Source organism: Aythya ferina (assembly GCF_964211825.1).
Source record: "Aythya ferina genome assembly, chromosome: 3".
Classification (NCBI taxonomy): Eukaryota; Metazoa; Chordata; class Aves; order Anseriformes; family Anatidae; genus Aythya; species Aythya ferina.
The window spans coordinates 79280881-79300529 of NC_140298.1; the positions used below are offsets into that span (position 1 = coordinate 79280881).

Genomic DNA, 19649 nt, shown 5'->3' on the forward strand with positions numbered 1-19649 from the left:
AAAAAAAATTGTCTCTAAACACATGCAGATAAGTAAATATAATTGCACAAGTCTGGAGTGTTTGGAAGCTAAACATGAACTTAAACAGTGTTTTCAGACTTGGGCATCTATCTCCACAGACCTTAAGAACTTTGATGTTTTCAGTCCTGAGAACACTTACATCACCTGTTTGTTATTAAATATTGTCTGCAGATGTTCTGATTTAGGGTAACAAGCTTTACATTTTGGTCTTTATGTCTTAGAACCAGTTACCTTATCTCCAAAGTGCGGATTGTGATTTCTGTATCAACTTTACTGTAGTTTAGTCACATTGAAATATTCATTTTTAAAGGTCTATTAAGTGCTAAGTATTGGCTAAAGCTGTCAATGTATGTGTGAGTGGAAAAAGGACTAGATTTTTTTAAAGGGTTGAAGCGCCTTCCCGTTTGCTTATCTTAGAAGGTATTAAGAACCATTCTGGTTTTGTTTGTTTGTTTTTCTTTTTAATATAAACTTAGATAAGAACCAATCCCTCTCAGTGGGGTGTTGCCCAAGACATATACTCCAGCATTTTCTCAGCTAAAAAGTTACAATATCACAGTGTCTCTCTCTCTCAAACACACATACCCAAGAACATATATATGCTACAAGTTTCAGATAAGGTTTCATCCCTGGACGCTCATCCTCCTTGTTCCATGTCACTGTGTCTTGCACTGCAAGTTATTCAGCATCAGTGTAAAAAGACATCTACGTGGAGGCACTTTTTTCTTAATGCCTGGCCAACATTAAGGCATATGCATTATGCCAGCATGTATGCCCTGACTTACCTAATAGCCACATGAAAAAGGACACTCTTGACATTCACTTATCACCAGACAGGGTCTTAACAGCTCTGCTTATTACTCTGGGGTCCCCACACTGCTTATTCTGAAGGTGTGGGCAGGTGTCAGGCAGTGACTTAAATACACAGAACTTCACACAATTTGATTTTGAACTAATCACCTACTTTTGACTGCTAAAATATGTCATTATGTCAAAACTTCAGAAAGTTTAAACTCCACCACTAAACATATATATACAGAATCTCAGAATCACAGAATTTCTAGGTTGGAAGAGACCTCAAGATCATCGAGTCCAACCTCTGACCTAACACTAACAGTCCCCACTAAACCATATCCCTAAGCTCTACATCTAAACGTCTTTTAAAGACTTCCAGGGATGGTGACTCCACCACTTCCCTGGGCAGCCCGTTCCAATGTCTAACAACCCTTTCGGTAAAGAAGTTCTTCCTAACATCCAACCTAAAACTCCCCTAGTGCAACTTTAGCCCGTTCCCCCTTGTCCTGTCACCAAGCACGTGGGAGAACAGACCAATCCCCACCTCGCTACAGCCTCCTTTAAGGTACCTGTAGAGAGCAATAAGGTCGCCCCTGAGCCTCCTCTTCTCCAGGCTGAACAAGCCCAGCTCCCTCAGCCGCTCCTCGTAGGACTTGTTCTCCAGACCCCTCACCAGCTTTGTTGCCCTTCTCTGGACTCGCTCGAGCACCTCGATGTCCTTCTTGTAGCGAGGGGCCCAAAACTGAACACAGTACTCGAGGTGTGGCCTCACCAGAGCCGAGTACAGGGGGACGATCACCTCCCTAGCCCTGCTGGTCACACTGTTCCTGATACAAGCCAGGATGCCGTTGGCCTTCTTGGCCACCTGAGCACACTGCTGGCTCATATTCAGCTGACTATCAACCATCACTCCCAGGTCCTTCTCTGCCAGACAGCTCTCCAACCACTCATCTCCCAGCCTGTAGCTCTGCTTGGGGTTGTTGCACCCCAGGTGCAGGACCTGGCACTTGGCCTTGTTGAACTTCATACAGTTGTATGAACTATATATAAACTATATATACATATATATAATATATATAGTTTGCAAGATTTAATGTGGTCAAAATCATGTTTATAACACACTTTTGCACTACAAATCAAGCTTTTAGATAACCTGGGAGGGAGAAAAACATGCTTTTTCTCAGTAGTTGCAATCGCTCTTCATTCTGTGCAATATGTCTGTGCTTTGATACAGGGGTTGGTGTTTGGCTCTGTGTCTGCTCGCAGAAGACATACGCATTCCTGAGTTGCATTCATGCACGTTGTTTTACAGAAATGTAGTTGGGCTGTACATGAAAGCAATAGAGAAGGTGGAGAGTGGTACAGTTTTGTAGCACATATTTACAGCAGTGCCTTTCCGGCACTCTCGTCCTTGCACTCCACTGAACTATGTTTTCAATTTTGGCTTTGACATGTGAAAGAGTACTCGTGCTCAGTTCATGCTTTTCTTGCCAAACATTTTACTGATCTTTGGAGTAAGCAGACAACTACTCATGCAACTACTACAGAGAAGTCCTTTTTTTTAAAAAACATTTTTGTTGTGTTTTGTTGTGTTTCACTTGACAGTCAATGAGAGGAGATAACCTTTAAAAGACAAACTGTACCTATTTAACATATCACACAATATAGATATTGATTTACAAAGTGGCTGAGGTTGCAGCTGATCCTACGGAATTCAGAAAATATTCTGATTCTTTTGTGGACTCTAGCTTTAATTTGAATAACAGGAACGTTTATTTATATTTAAAAAATGAATTTTATTAAGAAGAAATGCAAAATAAGAACGCATATCAAACTTATAATGCCTCACTAACTTCTGAGCATGTTGCTGTATAGAACTGTAACATCTGAAAAAGCCCATGTCTCTAAAACACCAGATTAGATATCATGCATTCATGCACATTACTTGTGGTACTAGTGCATGTACTTGGTACCACTGATTTATGATATGCCAGAATAAAGTTAATGCTGTACAAAACCGCATTAGTCATTAATTGCTACATATAGTAATTCATTTCCCCCATGTGTTCAGTCATATTTTTTTTTTTTATGCATAATACAGCATACTCATGTAGCAGATTTCAGATTATCAGAGAAATGTTAGAACTGGAATTCTGGAATCAAATTTTGCCAAAGAGTGAACTTCTAAACCCAGTTCTTGTACTTGTATGATTGAACCTAGTCTTGTACTTATGGACCCAGGAAACAGAAGGACTTGTTTAATTGCTAAATTCAGGTTTATATATGAATGGAACAGCATCTCCAAAGGAAGAGACTCAAAACGAAATCTCTGGACCAAGGCACTGCTTCTAAAGTAATTCAGGACTTTTGCATGTATAGCAATATAAATACATACAACTCATTCTCCCATGAATTTATGAAGCTGATGCCGTAGGTCAGTGACTAGGGTAGTCCCCAAGCACAGGGGAGATCCATCTGCTGGACCCTGGTCCTGGGATATTGGAACATGAAATAAGCCCCAGATATAATCCCAACATGGATTCTTTGCTGAGTTGGACTGATGAGCCTGTTTATTTTTGACTTGCAACTTCTTGTTTAGTACTAGCTGCCTCACTGGAAAATGCACTGCTTCCATGCAATTGTAACTGCATTACTGCACAGCTACAGGTGCAGCATGCTACACTGAGGAAGGTATAGGCACAAACACCAGCACACAACAGCAGCAACTATTCTGCTTTGCAGCATGAGACTAGCAGGCACAGCTCTGGCCCCAGACAACAAGCACTCTGCCAGTCAGCTCCTGGACATGGTCCAGAGGCTGGTACATTGGTACACAGCAGGGTTTGTTGGTTTGTGCCCAGTAGTCAGGACTGACCAGATCACTTCTTTTTTTTTTTTTTTTTGGGCGGGGGGAGAAGAGAGTTTAGCCTTAGGTACCTGCTCTCAGACCTGTGACTAACCCTAATGTTACATTTGTTAGTACAAATCTTGCCTATGAGATCAAAAAGGGGAGTCTCGCCCTGAACGAACAAGCAGGCTCTGCTGTTTGGGTCAAGGCAGCTGACTCATAATACAGAACAGATGCAAAGAGAAAGTAATAGTTATTTCAAATTGTCCTTTGAGCAGACAATCGTAAAGAAAAACACTAAGGAGTTGACATTAACGTACTAATGTCTGTGGCTTTCTCTAAACAGGTATTTCAGGACCATATTTCAGGACCATATTTCAGGACTTCTATAGCTAAGGACAAAAAGAGATTTGTCATCCACACATAGAATTCACATGTGTAAGAACTGTGGCAGAATGCAATTATTAAATTTATTTTGGAAAGAAAAATCAATTTACTTCTTTGTAAAAACAAAAACAAAACAAACAAACAAACAAACAAAAACAGAAAAAAAATGAAACACAACAATGTAAGAGGAAAGACTAATGAAGATGCAATCCTGGTAATTACAGAAATTAGTGAGAGTTCTGAGTTCACTAGGCACCCAAATTGGATTAATCTGCTCAAAATATAATGTTACACTGAAACATCTAAAGTCTATGCATTTATGAACATGTGTTCTATGGTATAATTTTGTTTAATCTTCAGAGGCCTCTCAGAGGCCTCTAAATTTAATCTTAGGCAAACTGGCAAAGTTTTGCCTGACTAAAGAATGCCAAATAAAGCCCTAAAAAGGGATTGCTCGGATCAGAATTACTTGATGTCTCCAGCTGCTTTGTTGTGCACTGGTATTGTAAAGATGCCATAAATTCAGCTTAATTGGAGAGCTAAACTAGGTTTACAGCTGTTTTGCTTACTTGAAGCAGTGCAAAACAGCTGAACATACCAATGAGTATGGGCCTTCAACTGTATGACATTTACAGTAGAAAACCTCCAAAACAACAGCATCTAGTCACAGCTTCCCATATGCTTGTACAAGATTATTTTTTTTTCTTTTTCTCCCGATGGTTCACTTCCTGGATACTTTTCACAATGCAGCAGACACAGACCTAGCGACATCACCATGTCATCAGAAAAAGGTGGGAAGAATTCCAGAGAGATGCAAACACATCTTTCAAAACAGCATGTATGTTTAAACCAGTCTGAAAAACATGCTGAGAGAAAAAAAATCAGGATGTTACATATAACCATATTGTCACACCTGGCTCAAAGCAGGACAGGATTCAATATCAATGTATTAGCACCAAAAAAAAAATGGAATAGCACACACCCACCAAAATTTTAGGCAGAGCTGCCTCCGAGCAGCATTTTTATGTTTACCACTGCATTGCTTAGTGGCAGCATTCAGTAAATGGTTTGTACAGGGTAAAATCAGGATGGTAAATAACAGCAGTCTGACGCTACCTATGTCCTCCATAGGATCTAAGGGAACTATTCCATAGTACATCTAGGAGCTGGTGCTTTACTGGTGATATTAAGGAGCCAGAGCCCACACTCAAGTGAATGGACTTGTTTAAGAAACATCAGAGCAACCTTATTCACTATTTAAAACATCACTGTGCAAAATGAAGCATAACATTTTTTTTAGCATTCATGCTAGGCAGTCTAAATACAAAACGCATATCTGCAATACCTCAGATAAAGGTGAGAGTTACACATTAGAGCTGACTTGCATTCTGTCAGCTAACTTGAAAATACATTCTTTCAAAAAATCTTGCATTTGTGTTATGATTCACTGCGTTTTTATTGGGTTAGTTTTGTTATAATTGATCTGTGACGATGCAAGAGTTGTGAATTTCAAACAGAACTTTTTCTTGGCTTCGTGGTAGTTAAGTTATGCTATGTATACTCAAGGTAGACAGCATCATTGTTTCTAGAAAAAATAGTATGTCACTTCCATTTGTTAAAACAGTTCTAATAGCTACTGTGCTTCAACGTACACTTCTGTTGTAACAACATGCTTACACAGCAGTTTGGGGTAAATGAAGAAAAATCGATATGGCTTCTCTTTTCCACAGAAAACAATGGTTATTCTTACATTAAGGCTCCAAAGCAGTTTCTTACAGCAGGGAGCAGTATCTTGCCTCTGTGCAAGGCGGCAGCTACAGCTGCTATCTTTTAGTTTTATTAACCTGAAGCATTACGCCCTCACTGTTTTTCTTTGTGTCAAGCACTGTTTGAAGAAAGTAGGCTTGTTCTGTAGGAAAAGAAAAGGATCGTATCAGCAGTTGTTTATTTACAAAATTGTGGTCAAAGTTACATTTATTTAAGCAATACTTACTGCTGTTGTTTTACATTCATGAAGTTTACACAATAGCCTTCACTCTGAAAACTACCACTTCCAATCAAATTTGAATCTGCAAATGTTATCGTACTCGCAAGGTAAAAATGATTCTAAGCTAGTAACAGAATTTTTATCTCAATGGATAATTAATGTTTGAATCCTCTGTCTATCCCCTATATAGCAGGCTGTTTGAAAAAAACGAACAACAACAAAACACAGAACAAAACAACAACGAGAACATAAAAAAAAAAACTAGCTGAAAGAAAAACTTATTTAGTAATTCCTATATTACCACACTCTCTGATAAAGTATTTTCCCTTCTTTTATGCTTATATAGCAGCAGATTTTTATTTATTTTTTTAATCTGTAGATTTTTCATTTAGATCCTTTAGAAAATAACTGATTCTCAATCCTAATCTGGAATAGTTCTAGTGTGTGTGTGTTATATTTTTCAGTTCTTGCTGTTGTTTAGAAGTGTGTTTGCAAATTTGAAAAGGGCATGGCATATAGTCATATTCAGGAAAATTTCTGTGCACTCAAAATGAATGCAAGTGTAACAAAGGAAACTAAACAGTAGTTCTCTTGTTCTCCAGGGTGATTATTCTTTACTATTACAAAACTGACATTAAAATTTTCAATTCCTTTTTTTTTTCCCAGGAAAAAAAAAATACTTGAATTATGTCTATCTCACTCTTGATAGTTCATATTTGATCATTAATTTATTAACATAATTTTGAAGTCCAATGATTGTATGTCTGCTTACTAAAGAAGTTGGATCATTGACTGAGGATCCTTTTGTGCTAAACTGTTTTGTGTAAATTATACTACTTATTCTCAGGTGACTATAAGTTTGTTTTAGCATGCAATAAAAGCCTCTTCATTTCTGAAAATCTGCCTGAAAAAATACATTCAGATTACAATTTACTCTGAAGTATTTGTTTTATTTGAAACGTTCTTTTTTAAACTCCCTTATTGGAAATGGAAATAACTGAAAAATATTTATTTTTTCCCTCCCCTGTCTCATTGACTGCATAGTACATGAGTATTTTGTGCACTGAAGGCCACTCCTATTGTATCATAGAGTTATTCCATGCACCTGGAAGTCGATAGTCAAATTCTTGCTTCACTACTGCTGCTGTTCTTTCTTCTACCAAGTCAGTATATAATGACAACATTATGGCTTCTGGCACACAAAGCAGGATTTAAGTTATTAGAAATCAACTGACTTCATCTGAAATCTAACCTATCTCCCACTTTATTTTTGTACTCTTTGAATTTAGTTTGCTGTAATCCATCATCAGGGGTATTGCAGCAAATTATCTGCTAGGCACACATCCCATTGGTTATCACCTACTGTTGACTGATTAAAAAAGTATAAATATTTAACTGTATTTATACTTTTGGCCTGAGATATACTTTGTGATTAGGTGCTAAGTGGTTTTAATGTTAGTAAACTCGCGTGTATGTCCTGTTGTGTCAGGGCATTCACAAGACACATGCAGTACCAAGCAAGAAATGGACATCTGTCATTACACTAGCCTCATCACTTGTTCCTGCATTATTTTAGGATTGAGGGGCTGAGGATGAGTGGCAATTAGGAACACCAGCGAGATTATTTTTTGGTGCAGGGTTTAATATCTCAAATTGGGATGACCCACTTTCCTCTGCAGTCAAAGCCAGAAGAGAGATGGAAAGATGCATTGCTAAGCAGGCCTTTCTGTATCATACCATTCTGCATTTGAGATGGTACATAACCTGAAGGAAATCAACAAAGAGGTAGGAAAAAGCTGTTTTATATCAAACCTTTCTGACAGAAAAGAAAAAAAAAAAAAAAAAAGATAAATGATAAATGTAATTGAAATGTTGGTAGTTGAATGATATTAATCGTTGAGTTCTATATTGATGGTCATTACTATTAATTATGTTAATTAGACATGCTTTCAGTAAAGATCTGAGGGTATGTCATTAAGTTTTGTGCTCTCCTTTTTTGTTTATAACACATATGCATAAAATATCTTTTTTGGAAGGCTGATAAGTATTTTTTTTCAGAATTTTGTTAATTTGTGAAAGTTTCTCAGAGAAGGTGGTATTTTTCTTGGCAAATCTGGATTAGTTGATCAGACTAGAGGTGCCTGAAGACCCTTCTGGCTTGTATGTAGCCCTCGAAAGCACGACATCTGAAGATGATAACACTGCTCCTTCTGGAATTTGGTGGAGGATGGATGACTGGCATAAAATTGGTGGGTCTGCCTGAGTAGATATGAGAGTGAAACATAAATAATCTTAAAATTTGTAAGTCACAACAGAAGTTACAAAAACACAATCAAAGTGGCTATCTGGAGATTATTTTTTTTTTCCCTAATTCCATTAGAAAATTCTAAAGGTGAGTGACTACTTTTTTTTTTTTTTTTAATGAACATAGTCCCTAGCTACAACAGGTTGATGGACAGTCTCTCACCTGTGCAGAAGTCAACTGACTTTAGGCAGGCTCTACACAGCCTTAGGAGATCTGATATACAGAATGTCCTGAAAAACTGAAGCTTAAATTGTATACCCTAAAATAAGCAAATAGTGTGACTCTCAAATTTATTTTATGGTTTTGTGTCTTTTTGATTTCTCACTATTTAACATTGTGCCTGAAAACAAATAGAAACAAGGCTAAATAAAAAGTATTTTTTAAAAATAAATTATGCTAGAACTGTCTTTCTCTTTGAGCTGCTAGTATTTACCACTGCAATCCAATTACTGCCACATTACAAATAGTGACAGCCAGAAGAAAAAAGCTGCTTGTCAAAATTGCCATTTCCATCCTTCTTTCTCAAGCAGGAGATCAGCTTAAGTTCCACGGAAGATAAGAAAACATACAATTTTCTCCTTTGTATTTTCTCTTTTTCTGTTTCTCTAATAAAGGGTTCAACCACACCTGAATTATCCTGCATTCAAAAGAAAGAATATATAGGTGTAACAGGAGAGTAGGTCTGTGTACCTCCAACCACTATGATCAAGCCTATCAACTACATTATAGAAGAGTTTACTTCTGCTGAATTGTTATGTTCTGGTTTTGGACAGATCTTTTCAACGCTGAAGACAACATCAAAAGATTTTAGGTTCTGACATTCATATCCAGGATATGTTTTTAGTCTTTCATCAGCCACTGAAACTGGATTAGCACCAGAAAATACCTAACAGTTAGTATCTGGCTAGAGGAGAAACTGAGGGACCTTTGGCTTAGCAAGAATCTATAAATGTGACTTAATTTCAAGATACCACACAATTAAAATGTAGCTCTTCAGCATTCTTTGGGACAAAAATAATGAATTGATGAAGAGCTGATGAAGAGTCTGATTGAAGATAATGTCAGAATCCAGAAACAAAATAATTAAGTTAATAGTTATAAAGGACAGGTTGGTAGAACCACTTTAGCAAGCTGAGATGGGTTTATAAGAGCTTCACAACAGAAGGGAAACACTGCCCTTCAGTTTAATTTTACCCACTCCGTTAATACCTTCTAAATTGAAGCAAGTATGATATTCAGAAATTAGTTTTTAAATTCATCTGTTTCTTTACAGAGACAGAGAATAAAATGTTTACTTGTTTGCAGTTCAGTAGTGATGATCCCAAGTTAGGCCTCTTCTTAGTCACTGAAATGTATCAAGCTGTTTTCCAGAAACGCACATAATCTGGAAGCAAAAGTGACAAAACTATGTTACTGAAATTGCCTTGATTCAAACGCTGCAAAGGCTGTTTGTTTTCTTGAAGAAGTCACACCTGGATGGTGGAATTTTAACTGCTGAATTTTCCTAATCTCATCATCAGTATCAGATGGTGCATTTAGTTATAAAATATAGCTCAGTATTCCTGGAAAACTGGGAAGATCCAGTGCTGCAGCTGAAGCCCTGAAACATGTCCAGCTCATGAAATGAACTAGCGTGTTTAAAAGTTGCCATTGTTTAAAAAGTGAAATCCTTAAACTTCTTGAAACATTACTTTAAAATAATGTAGCTGCATGTAGTAAATGGATGCAAAACTGCGACATTTTTGAACTCGCAAAGCATGAAAATATGTCAATTTTGTACAGAATCGCCTTTTATTAAAGGCTGCAAGAGCACGGCAAAATTAACAAATTTCACAAGTTCAATAATTTATTTAAAATATATTTGGAATGATTCTTTTAGCCATTTACATTGTACTTCATAATAGCATCACACCAGAACATTACAGATTCTATCAGATAAAAAAGGAAAACAGTTATGTTCAAAATTGGAACATAATGTAAGTTTACAGTTATTTTATGATTCACTGCAATGTTATTATTAATCCATATGTTAAGACAAATCAAATAATCTAAACTTTAGTGATTGTTATGGAATTTAATTTGTAAAATCATTTTGTCCATTGCAATACATTATGTCCAGCACTATAATTTTTTCTTGTACTAAAATTTTCCTATTAAACTATTCAAAAATCATATTTACAGAAATATTTACCAATAAAGAGAATAAATTAAAAATACATATGGAAGGAGAAATTTTAGCTGTTGAAGCTTATGTTCTTTCTGTAGATCAGAACCTATAATTTAGCATTTTTACATTGGACCTCTTTGTTCTCAATTGCAGTAATTAATGTCACGCTTTTCAAAACATAAGGAGAAAGAAAATCTGGTATGATTTGAGACTGCATTTTAAAACATTGTTTTATATAGCTAAAACCAAAGAATAGCCTATTAGAAATATAAAACTATCAGAACCATGAAAGTCTAACAGTATTAGACTTAATAATAGATTTTATTATTCAATCAAAATTGGTCATATAGCTAACAGATGACTGGAGATATTGTTATGAGTCTTGATTCTCGGCATCTGTCATTTTATGCAAGTCACTTCAGAGTTGCAAACTTATACGATGTATGCTTTAGACTTATGGTGGAGTTGTTTTGCATCTCATTCAGTTTGTAAAATGATTGTCCGTACCAGTTTCCTACAGACTATACGAGATTGCAAGGCCCAATTCTCAGCTAAAGAAAGGTCCAGTGAACTCCTGATTTATCCCAGCTGTAGATCTGAATCTGTTGACATGCTGAATTATTGCCGATCCCAATGCAAGCTCCTATGTGTAGACTGTATGTCTTACAGAATACGAGCCTGTGTAGCTCCTGAGTCATATGTATTTAGTTAACTGGCAAAACAAATGTTTACTTCTGTCAGTTCTGCTGAGCCAGTAACTGTGATCATTATTAAACTGCAGAAAATAAAAGAAGCTATGTTTTAGTGTGCTCATCCATTTACAGAAAAAAAAAAAAAAAAAAAAAAAAGACCCTGATTTTAGGATCTGCGTTGCTGTTGATGGTTAATGACAAGCGACAGTCAAAGCTGAAAGAACAAGCATGATACCCAACGGAGTATGATGAACTGGCAAATCTAAAATTCTCTCCTGCTGTCAGATATCATACTTCTATTTGGACCACATTTGTGTGTATTGCAAAATTAACTAAAATACCAAATCCTACAGATCTAATAACACACTTTAATAAAAACCGCTTGTATCTGGGTACTTGACAATTGTGCGCATATTAAAATAAAGGCAATTTATTTATCCTACTGACTTAACGTTTAAACTTGCAAACATCCCATAGGCCAAGGAAAACAAAACAAAACAAACAAACAAAAAAAAAACACTAATAAATACGCTGAAAAGCGCCATACCTCCGTCTGAAATCCTGACCCTTTCTCCAACTTAAGTACACCGAGTCCAAACAGACCGGGAGTGCCAAGCTGCAGGGGCCCCGCTGCGGGGAAACCTGCGGGGAAACCTTCAGCCGGGGAGGGACGGGGCGACCCTTTGAAGGGGCGGCTGCCGGGGGAATCGGGGTGTTTGTGCCTGGGGCTGTGAAGTCGCTTCTCTGAGCGTTTTGTCTGGGTGCGGGTGACCACCGCTCGGGCTCGTTTCGGTGGGGGGTGACGGTGGGAATCCGGCTGAGGCACCGAGCGAGCGCCCCACGGCTCCCCCCTCCTCTACAAATCCCGTCACACTCGTGAGAGGGCTGCTTCAAACTCATATTTATTTATTTATTTATTTATTTGCCCTTTGCGGCGGCCTGCGCGGCCCCCCCCCGTTTCGGGCACTCTCTGTGTGTGGAGGCTGCGAAGGGGTCGCCACGGCAACGCGCGGCCGCCGGTTTAACGGCAGCGGGGCGGGCCGGGCCGTTGGGAAGTGCGTCACGGCGGGCGCGCGCCTGCGCCGGGGCGGCGGATTCGAACCGGGGCCGGTGCGGGCGGGATGAGGCGCGGCGCGCCCCGCGGCACCCTGCGCGGCCTCCTCCGGAGCCACAAGCCCCAGCTGCGCCTGGCCGCCGGCGGGGACCTGCTGGTGAGGGCGGAAAGAGGCCTGAGGGGCTCGGAAGTGGCCCGGCGGCAGCAAGGGAGCAAGGAGGGGCGGGTTGGGGGGGAGGCAGTATCCGCGCGTAATTTATTTGTTTATTTTAAGTTGGCTTAACTGGCGCGGCTGTAATGTGGTTTGAGACCCACTCAAAGCTTAATCATGCAGTAGGAGCTAATCAAACTTGTGCAGTCATTAATAGTTTTTTATAGTTGTTAGTGACACTTGGTCTGTGTTTCCACGGTCATATTAATTTGGCTTCAAGGAAGCATGGCTGTCTGAAAAGAGGTAAGTGGGACATCCCTCTAAACCTTGGCCATCAGTCCCTATCGCTGCCTCATCCTGGCACTAGCATTTTGTGGGCTGCAAAGGCCATCAGCAAATTGAATTGATCAAAACTAACAAGCAATATCAATCTTGTCTGGCTTAAAATATGGTTATGCAAGTACTCATCCCAGTACAAAGGATGAGATCAAAACAAATGTTAACAGTCCAGTGGAAGCTTAGAATACCTCTTCTGGTGATGTGAAATTAAATGGCCTTTAAATGTTAAGATGCTTGGTTTCTTTTTGTTTTACCTTTTTTCTGAACAGGAATGTTCAGGGGTGCTGATTGTGCAAGATCTTCAACCAGGCATATAGCTAGCAGCTCTTTCATTCTCTGTTTCTGTGAATAAATAAGCAAAACTCTATCTGCGTTTTATCTTTTTTTTTTTTTTTCTGGGGAAAAAAAAAAAGTTCAGCTGACGTAGTTAAAGCAACAAGTTATGAGAGTTTTTTCCAGCCTTTCTCCAGCAAAGCTTTAGCTTCTCTCCTACACATTCCCTACAAATTTTGTAAGAGTGATTCATCTGCATACTTTGGAAATTTATATACTAATTCTTTTAACAAGACTAAACCATATACATTTTGAACAGGCTGTTTGTCTTCTGCAGGGAAATGAGAGAGTCAGCTATTTCATTTTCAGGGGTATTTTCCCGAATGGTTAAGGCTTTCTTTGAATGCATTGTAGTACTAAGTCCAGCAAGGAGGTGGTATACCTGCCTGTTTTGTGATATAATCTGGTTATTTACTTTTTTTCTTGGCTCTTCAGTAAGCAAATGTCATCTTCAATGATTGTTCGTAAGAAGTTTGAAAGATCAGTCATAAAAATACAAACATTTTTGTTAAATATTTGAACTGAATCTCTTCTTTCCCCTTTCAGGTTCTCTTCTTCAAGTCTCTTTCTGCGCTTTGAAGCTTTGCCAGAACCTATTTTCTAAGTGTTAACATCCTTCTCTATACACAGTGTAGCTTATAAATTTCCCAAGAAGCTGTTTTATAGAAGGAATGTGACAATATTTTTAAGTGAAGAGAAAAGACTAGTGCTGTGGTTTGTTCAATTTGCCTAGAAATCAATAATTTACCTCCTTGAAAATAGGTGAAGGACTTCAGTGATGAGGTTGAGATGTAAGAGCAGTGTGAACTGTGTTCTAGCTTGGAATTACAGAAGGAAAGCACTCAGCTGCTTTTTTATGCTAGAAGTGCAGGTTTGTTTTTATATTGCAGAATGGGCTTGAAGTATGAATGAGCACTTCTGTTTTTATTATGGGCATAGAATCTAATGAGTAGACGTAGATATCTAATTGAAGGCAAGTTATTTATCTAATAAATTGTTAATGTGGCAGCAAAGCAAAATGAGGGAGCTTGCCACTATCGTTCATTAGTTCTGCCCAACAGATGTGTGGAAGTTGGTCAGCAAGCAGTGTTACATGTTTTTCTTTTATTCTTAATAGTTTCCAACCTTTCTGTTATGGAAAATAAATATACTGTTGTGTAAGATTTTTTTTCTTGTAAGTAGTTCAAAACTATTGAAGTCATATGCTGAGGGACAATAATCTGATCCGTAGTGAAGCAATGGCTTTAAACAGGTGTGGCATCACATAAGTACTTGTCAGTAGCTGTCACATGGATGGTAGTCCACTATTACACCTTTCATTAGCCTTTCTCTATTTCCTTAAATGGAAGCTATATAAATATTGAATAATCTGAAATATTTATTAACGTGCTCTGTTGTGGAATGCTCTGACTTTACTCATCTGACTGTTTCTTTTAAGTTGATAGGAGTTTGGGGAACACAGAGTAATTCCCTTTGAAAGTAGGAAAACATAGGTGCAATGAGTCTAAGAAGATGCATTTTTTTAAAGGCAGTTTTAAAATTTGCAATTTTGTATTTAGGTGTCTCAGCAAGAGGACATGAAACTATGGCAAGTTTTTGTTCCCCATTGCTCTCCTTCTCCAGGTTGTTCCCAGAAATCTAACCTTTTATGTTTGTAAGTCTAATAATGAGAAGTATAGTGTTTAACACTATCTCAGTGCCACTACAGATTTTCTTCAGAGATAACTTCCTCATGCAGAAATTAATAGGTTAAAACTTGTTTTGATATTTTGCTAAGTAAACCTGCAGTAGCATCTGCTTCTTGTGTAGTAGGTGCTTCCAAATACAATAATATAGTTGTATGTATTGCACAGTGACATTCCTTTACTTCAGCAGTTTTAAAAGGAATTGAGTTTTGTCATATGAACGTTAAAATGCCTGCAGATTGCTTCTGCTGTAAGCGCCCTGCCAAGCTGTTTCCCATAAATTCTAAATTGTAACTTTCCTTGTTAGCTGATCTACAGTCTAGAAAGATATGATGGCAAAACAAATATATCACCTAATTCATATAAATAAATTTTTCATGTTTTAATAATATTCTTGAGCTCTTGATTGAAGAAGTATTTAATATGCTTCACATAGCAAAGTTAATATTGTTTGAAGGCTTAATTTACAAAATGTGCAGTTTCCAATGTTCAGGCTGAACTATTAAAATACTTGACATAATGGCTGTATAACGCTAGGGATTTGCACTGTAGATTCGTTACTACACGGGGGTGTTTTTGATGGCAGTTTTTGGTACAAGTTGTAACGGTATTTTGAATGTTGAAATTCTTGCCGCTCCTGTATTGAACATAGCAGGATCTTGTATTGAACCAACATATTGACCTACCAGCTCTTTTCATGTAGGAAGGTTAAGTAAGTGATGAGCTGGGAATAAAAGAAAGGAAACTCCTGACAGTGGGGAGTTACTTGTGCTGGAGAAATTAATGTCAATGCTCCTTTGCCCTGGAAAAGGGCAGGAGTCCTTGAACTTGTCTATGGCCCATTTGGTGATAAGGCAGGGATGAATTTGCTGTTCGTTAACAGTCTGACTGTTCTAGTCACTGAAAGCTGATTGTATCTGCTAGTAAGCAAGATGTTTTCTCATTCTCTGCTTGATACTTTTGTTTAGCAAGCTTTTTTTTTTTTTTCTTTTGTAATAAAATATAATGTAAACCAAATTTTTTATTTCTGTAAGATGTCTGTATGATCACTTCTACAGCACTCTTACAATTTAAATATAATAATCTTAAGTATTTACAAGAGTCTTGCAGTACGGAATGTCATGGGCATCTATTAGGATTTGACCCAAGTGATACTCTGTCTTCCTAGGAACACCCTTCATGATTTTGGAAGCAGTCTAATATAGGAATCCTCTGTCTCAAATAATGAATCTCTAACAAAACAGTGCATGAGAAGTCTGAATTCTCCCTGATTTTATTTCTCTTCTTTTAAAGGTACATTTGAACTTCTTAATGTTTCTCCATCGGCTAGCAGAAGAAGCCAGGACAAATGCTTTTGAGAACAAAAGTAAAACAATTAAACCTGAGCATACTATAGCTGCAGCAAAGGTAATAAAGCATTTGTAGTATTTTTCTCTTCTGTTCAATGCAAAATGTATTATGAGAGCATATACAAAAGTTTCCTGTCATAGTATGTTTTCATACTAGTTGGTAACTAGATAGTTAATGTTTTCACTTACAGTCTAAAACTTGCAAAAATGGTACCAAGGCATCAAATTAATTTGCTCTGCCCTGTTAAATATAGTTCTATTTTTACTTGGCTATTCCATGTTTAAATTCATAGTTCAATACGTGGGTTTGTCTATGCAGAGGTCTACCAACACACATCTGTGGGCTGAAAACTGTGGCTGTGACTAGCATGGCACTGGCAACGAGTTAAGTACTCTGTGCTATAGGACTGTGTGGTCCTATAGCTCCCTGCTGCTTTGGTGAGCATGTCTGACTTCAATGGGTAGTAGGAGTTTACATTTGCCTATGAACACCTGTGACTAGCAAAACTAAAATTTGTTTTGCCATTCAGTGTCATGGCTTTGGGATGGGTAAAAGAAGTCTGGACTCTGGCAGGCAGGGAATAGGAGTAAGTTCCAAAATTGGAGGATTCTTACTTCAGATGATATCCTGTCAAGGAAGCAGGCTATCTTAACTGCAGTAACATAAAAGAAGCTTTATGGAGCAAATGAGGAATAGTTCATATATTTGCACCTTCAGTTCTTACCTTAGTCTGATAACACTCATAAGCAGATTCTTGCAGCTCATTTCACTTGGTGGGATATGACAGCTTTACCTCTGTTTCATGAGGGAGCTTGATCTCTCTAATGTGCAGGTTTATCTGTTCAACCACCCACTACTGCTGTGTGAATTGGAAGAGTAAAACACAGTGGTATCTGATTTTTTGGTCCTGTGGCTTCTGTTTATCTTCAGTCTTTTTTTTTTTTCCTCTGGCAAAATGTTTAGTTTGATAGCTTCTATTACTATAGTAACAGAGATACATACAGGATGCGTAGGGTAGCCAAGTTAATGTTACAGTTGGAATCTTATACATTTGTAATTTCTTTTTAACTGTAATCTTAACGTTATTTGAACATTTTTGTGTTCCATTTGTTTTTTCTTAAGATGAGAAGAAATGAAAAACTGCCTTTATTTTAATAATGTTAACACTTAAATGGTCCCACTTGAGCTTTGAATTTCATTTTTCAACTTAATCTCCAAACCAAAAAATGTCCTTCCAAGGGTCTGGGCACTCTTGATATAGAAAGAAGCAAGGCATTGCAAACAAAAGCTGAGCATAGCAGCTGTGTAATTGCAAGTCTTAGTTATTTCTTTTTGTCTACGTCTAATGGAATAAGAGCTTCAAGGAGTCTGCTGAGGGCCTGAGAGAGCTATTGCCATTTCTCGACAGTCAATTAAAAAAAAAAAAAAGTTTTATTTTACTAAGTTCTTGGTTATGAGCGTTCTTTTAATGTTTTCTGGTACAGCATACTTCTGTATGCCTTTGCTTTATTCCTGTCCTTTTCCTTTGACTACTACCGTTGGTCATTCTACTGTTGGAAACAGATTGTTTGGCACAATGAATAGTTGGTCTGAGTATCCTAGTGTTTTGGAACTTTGTAGTGCTGCCTGGATTGTAATACCTAATACAGTATATAAGCAGTGATAAATATACTTTTTTTTTTTGCAGGTTATTTTAAAGAGAAGCAGAGGCTAGAAAACAGAGCAATGGAATTTCAAAGCATGTTTCTCTGTGTTTTCTTACTGACTGTTGAGATCCTGTGAGTCAGCTTTGCGCTTCTGGAAGTACTTCGTTTTACTGATGTCTGTCTCCTGACTCTGAATATCTTGCTGCTTCTTTTTTTTCTTTAAAAAAAAAAATTATTATATGCACACACAATGTAATACATTCACTCACTTCATGCATAATTTTAAAATGTCACCTATAAATGATAGTAAATGGTCATTTAAGACCTTTTTTGTAGCTTATTTCCTCCATAAGAATGGAAGAATGACCATACCATACTCACTCTTCAGGTACAGTGTGTAACTTTTAATCATAAGTGTAAAACTTTGTAATGAGAGCAGTAATAAAAATGCAAGTTTCACTAAGTCCATTATAGGTTATGCAATTCAGAGCAGATTTTACTAGCTAAACAAACTCTTGGCTTTCAAAATAACTGCTCTAGAAGCTAGTAAAGTACCTTGGCTTTGTTTTATTTATAAATGTCTTAATATTTTTAAATGACTGAATTGTAGGCTAATGCTTCTGGGTTCTGCAGGAAGACTACACTTTGTATTTAGAAATCGTGCTTTGAAATGTTAAACCTGGTCTATTTTTTTAATGTGCTACATGAGACAAGTTGGGCTCTGATACGGTTGCTGTGGACAGATGCATGTTGGGGGGGGGTAAGGGAAGTATCAGGCAGAACTAATGTTCTTGAAGTTAGACCCTGTACAAACAGTGAAGATAAGTTGACATGAATGCTGAACTACCACCTTCCCACTTTTAAATGTCATCCTAACTTGTCAGAAGTCTGGAAGTGTGCATTATATAAAAATATATATTTTAATTAAAATCCATATGCTATTCTTGATTTGATATTTTAAAGCAGTTTCTGAACACTTTGCTTAGTTAATCTTTTTTGTAAAGATAGTTGAATCTTGCTGTTTGAGCTGATAATACTGTTTTGTAGATAATATGCACAGTGAGCTATTCTCTAAATAAAGATTTTTTTGCAATGTTATGCGAGTAGTTTGTTTTACACATTACAGAGTATATTCCACAAACTTAGCAAAAAAAATGTATTTCATAAGTTTGTTTTTTTTTGTAGTCTAAAGAATTTGTAACAATGCCAGAACTTCAAATTTTGTATCACGTCCGTGCCCTTCTTAAAATCTTGTACAACCCAAGAAAAGTCCTTTTACGGTATGCAGAAAGGAAGGATGTGTATTCTGCGTTACTTAACTCATACGGCTTAGTTCAGTCTGCTTCTTATGAAGGTTGACGATTCCTTTTTCTGCCTTTTCTTCTCTTACTCCCCTGGAATCAACAAAGAAAGCTGAAAACATACATGTATAGAGGATATTTTGACTTAATGATCTGAAGTACGTTCTCAGGAATGAGAGATCTGATTAAGTATTTATATTTTACTTTTTAATTACTCTCCGCAACTTAAGTTTTTTGAAACACTAGATTTTCTTAGAGCTGTTTTCAGTTATTTTGTTCCCTGAAGTATTCTCTTACAACAGTCTTATATAACCACATACCTTTCCTCATTGAACAGATGTCTGAGTGCTGTCTTGCTTCTTTTGGAACTTGTTTTGATTTGACTTTAACTTCTTCTTTGATTTGCATAGGAGAAAGATCCACTCAGGCTTAGTCTAATGTTCTCATTCTTGAGTAATAGATGGATGATAATCTGCAACTGGGGAAGGGAGACAAGGCCTAAAACTAGCCATCCATATGTGTTTTCTTTAAATATTTCTTTTTTTTCTCTGTTCATGGCTACAATTCTTTTTGTTGTGGGAGTGGGAT

General features: G+C 37.3%; 1 protein-coding gene and 1 long non-coding RNA gene across 3 annotated transcripts; one reads left to right on the forward strand and one right to left on the reverse strand.

The window, feature by feature from the left end:
* Positions 1–3699: 3699 nt before the first annotated feature.
* On the reverse strand, positions 3700–12116 carry LOC311433914. Of its 2 annotated transcripts, XR_014691053.1 has the most exons (4): positions 11750–12116; positions 9639–9727; positions 5802–8297; positions 3700–4917 (listed from the first exon to the last, which is right to left on the reverse strand). It is a non-coding gene; the product is annotated as an uncharacterized lncRNA (long non-coding RNA). The 2 variants fall into 2 exon arrangements; XR_014691054.1 differs by having other exon boundaries at positions 3700–8297.
* A 140-nt stretch (positions 12117–12256) lies between these two features.
* On the forward strand, positions 12257–18855 carry CENPW (centromere protein W). Its single transcript, XM_084515925.1, has 3 exons — positions 12257–12413; positions 16058–16171; positions 17802–18855. The coding sequence occupies exons 1-3, from the start codon at positions 12324–12326 to the stop codon at positions 17826–17828; spliced, it is 231 nt and encodes a 76-aa protein (XP_084372051.1). The 5' UTR covers positions 12257–12323; the 3' UTR covers positions 17829–18855.
* The last annotated feature ends 794 nt before the right edge of the window (positions 18856–19649 follow it).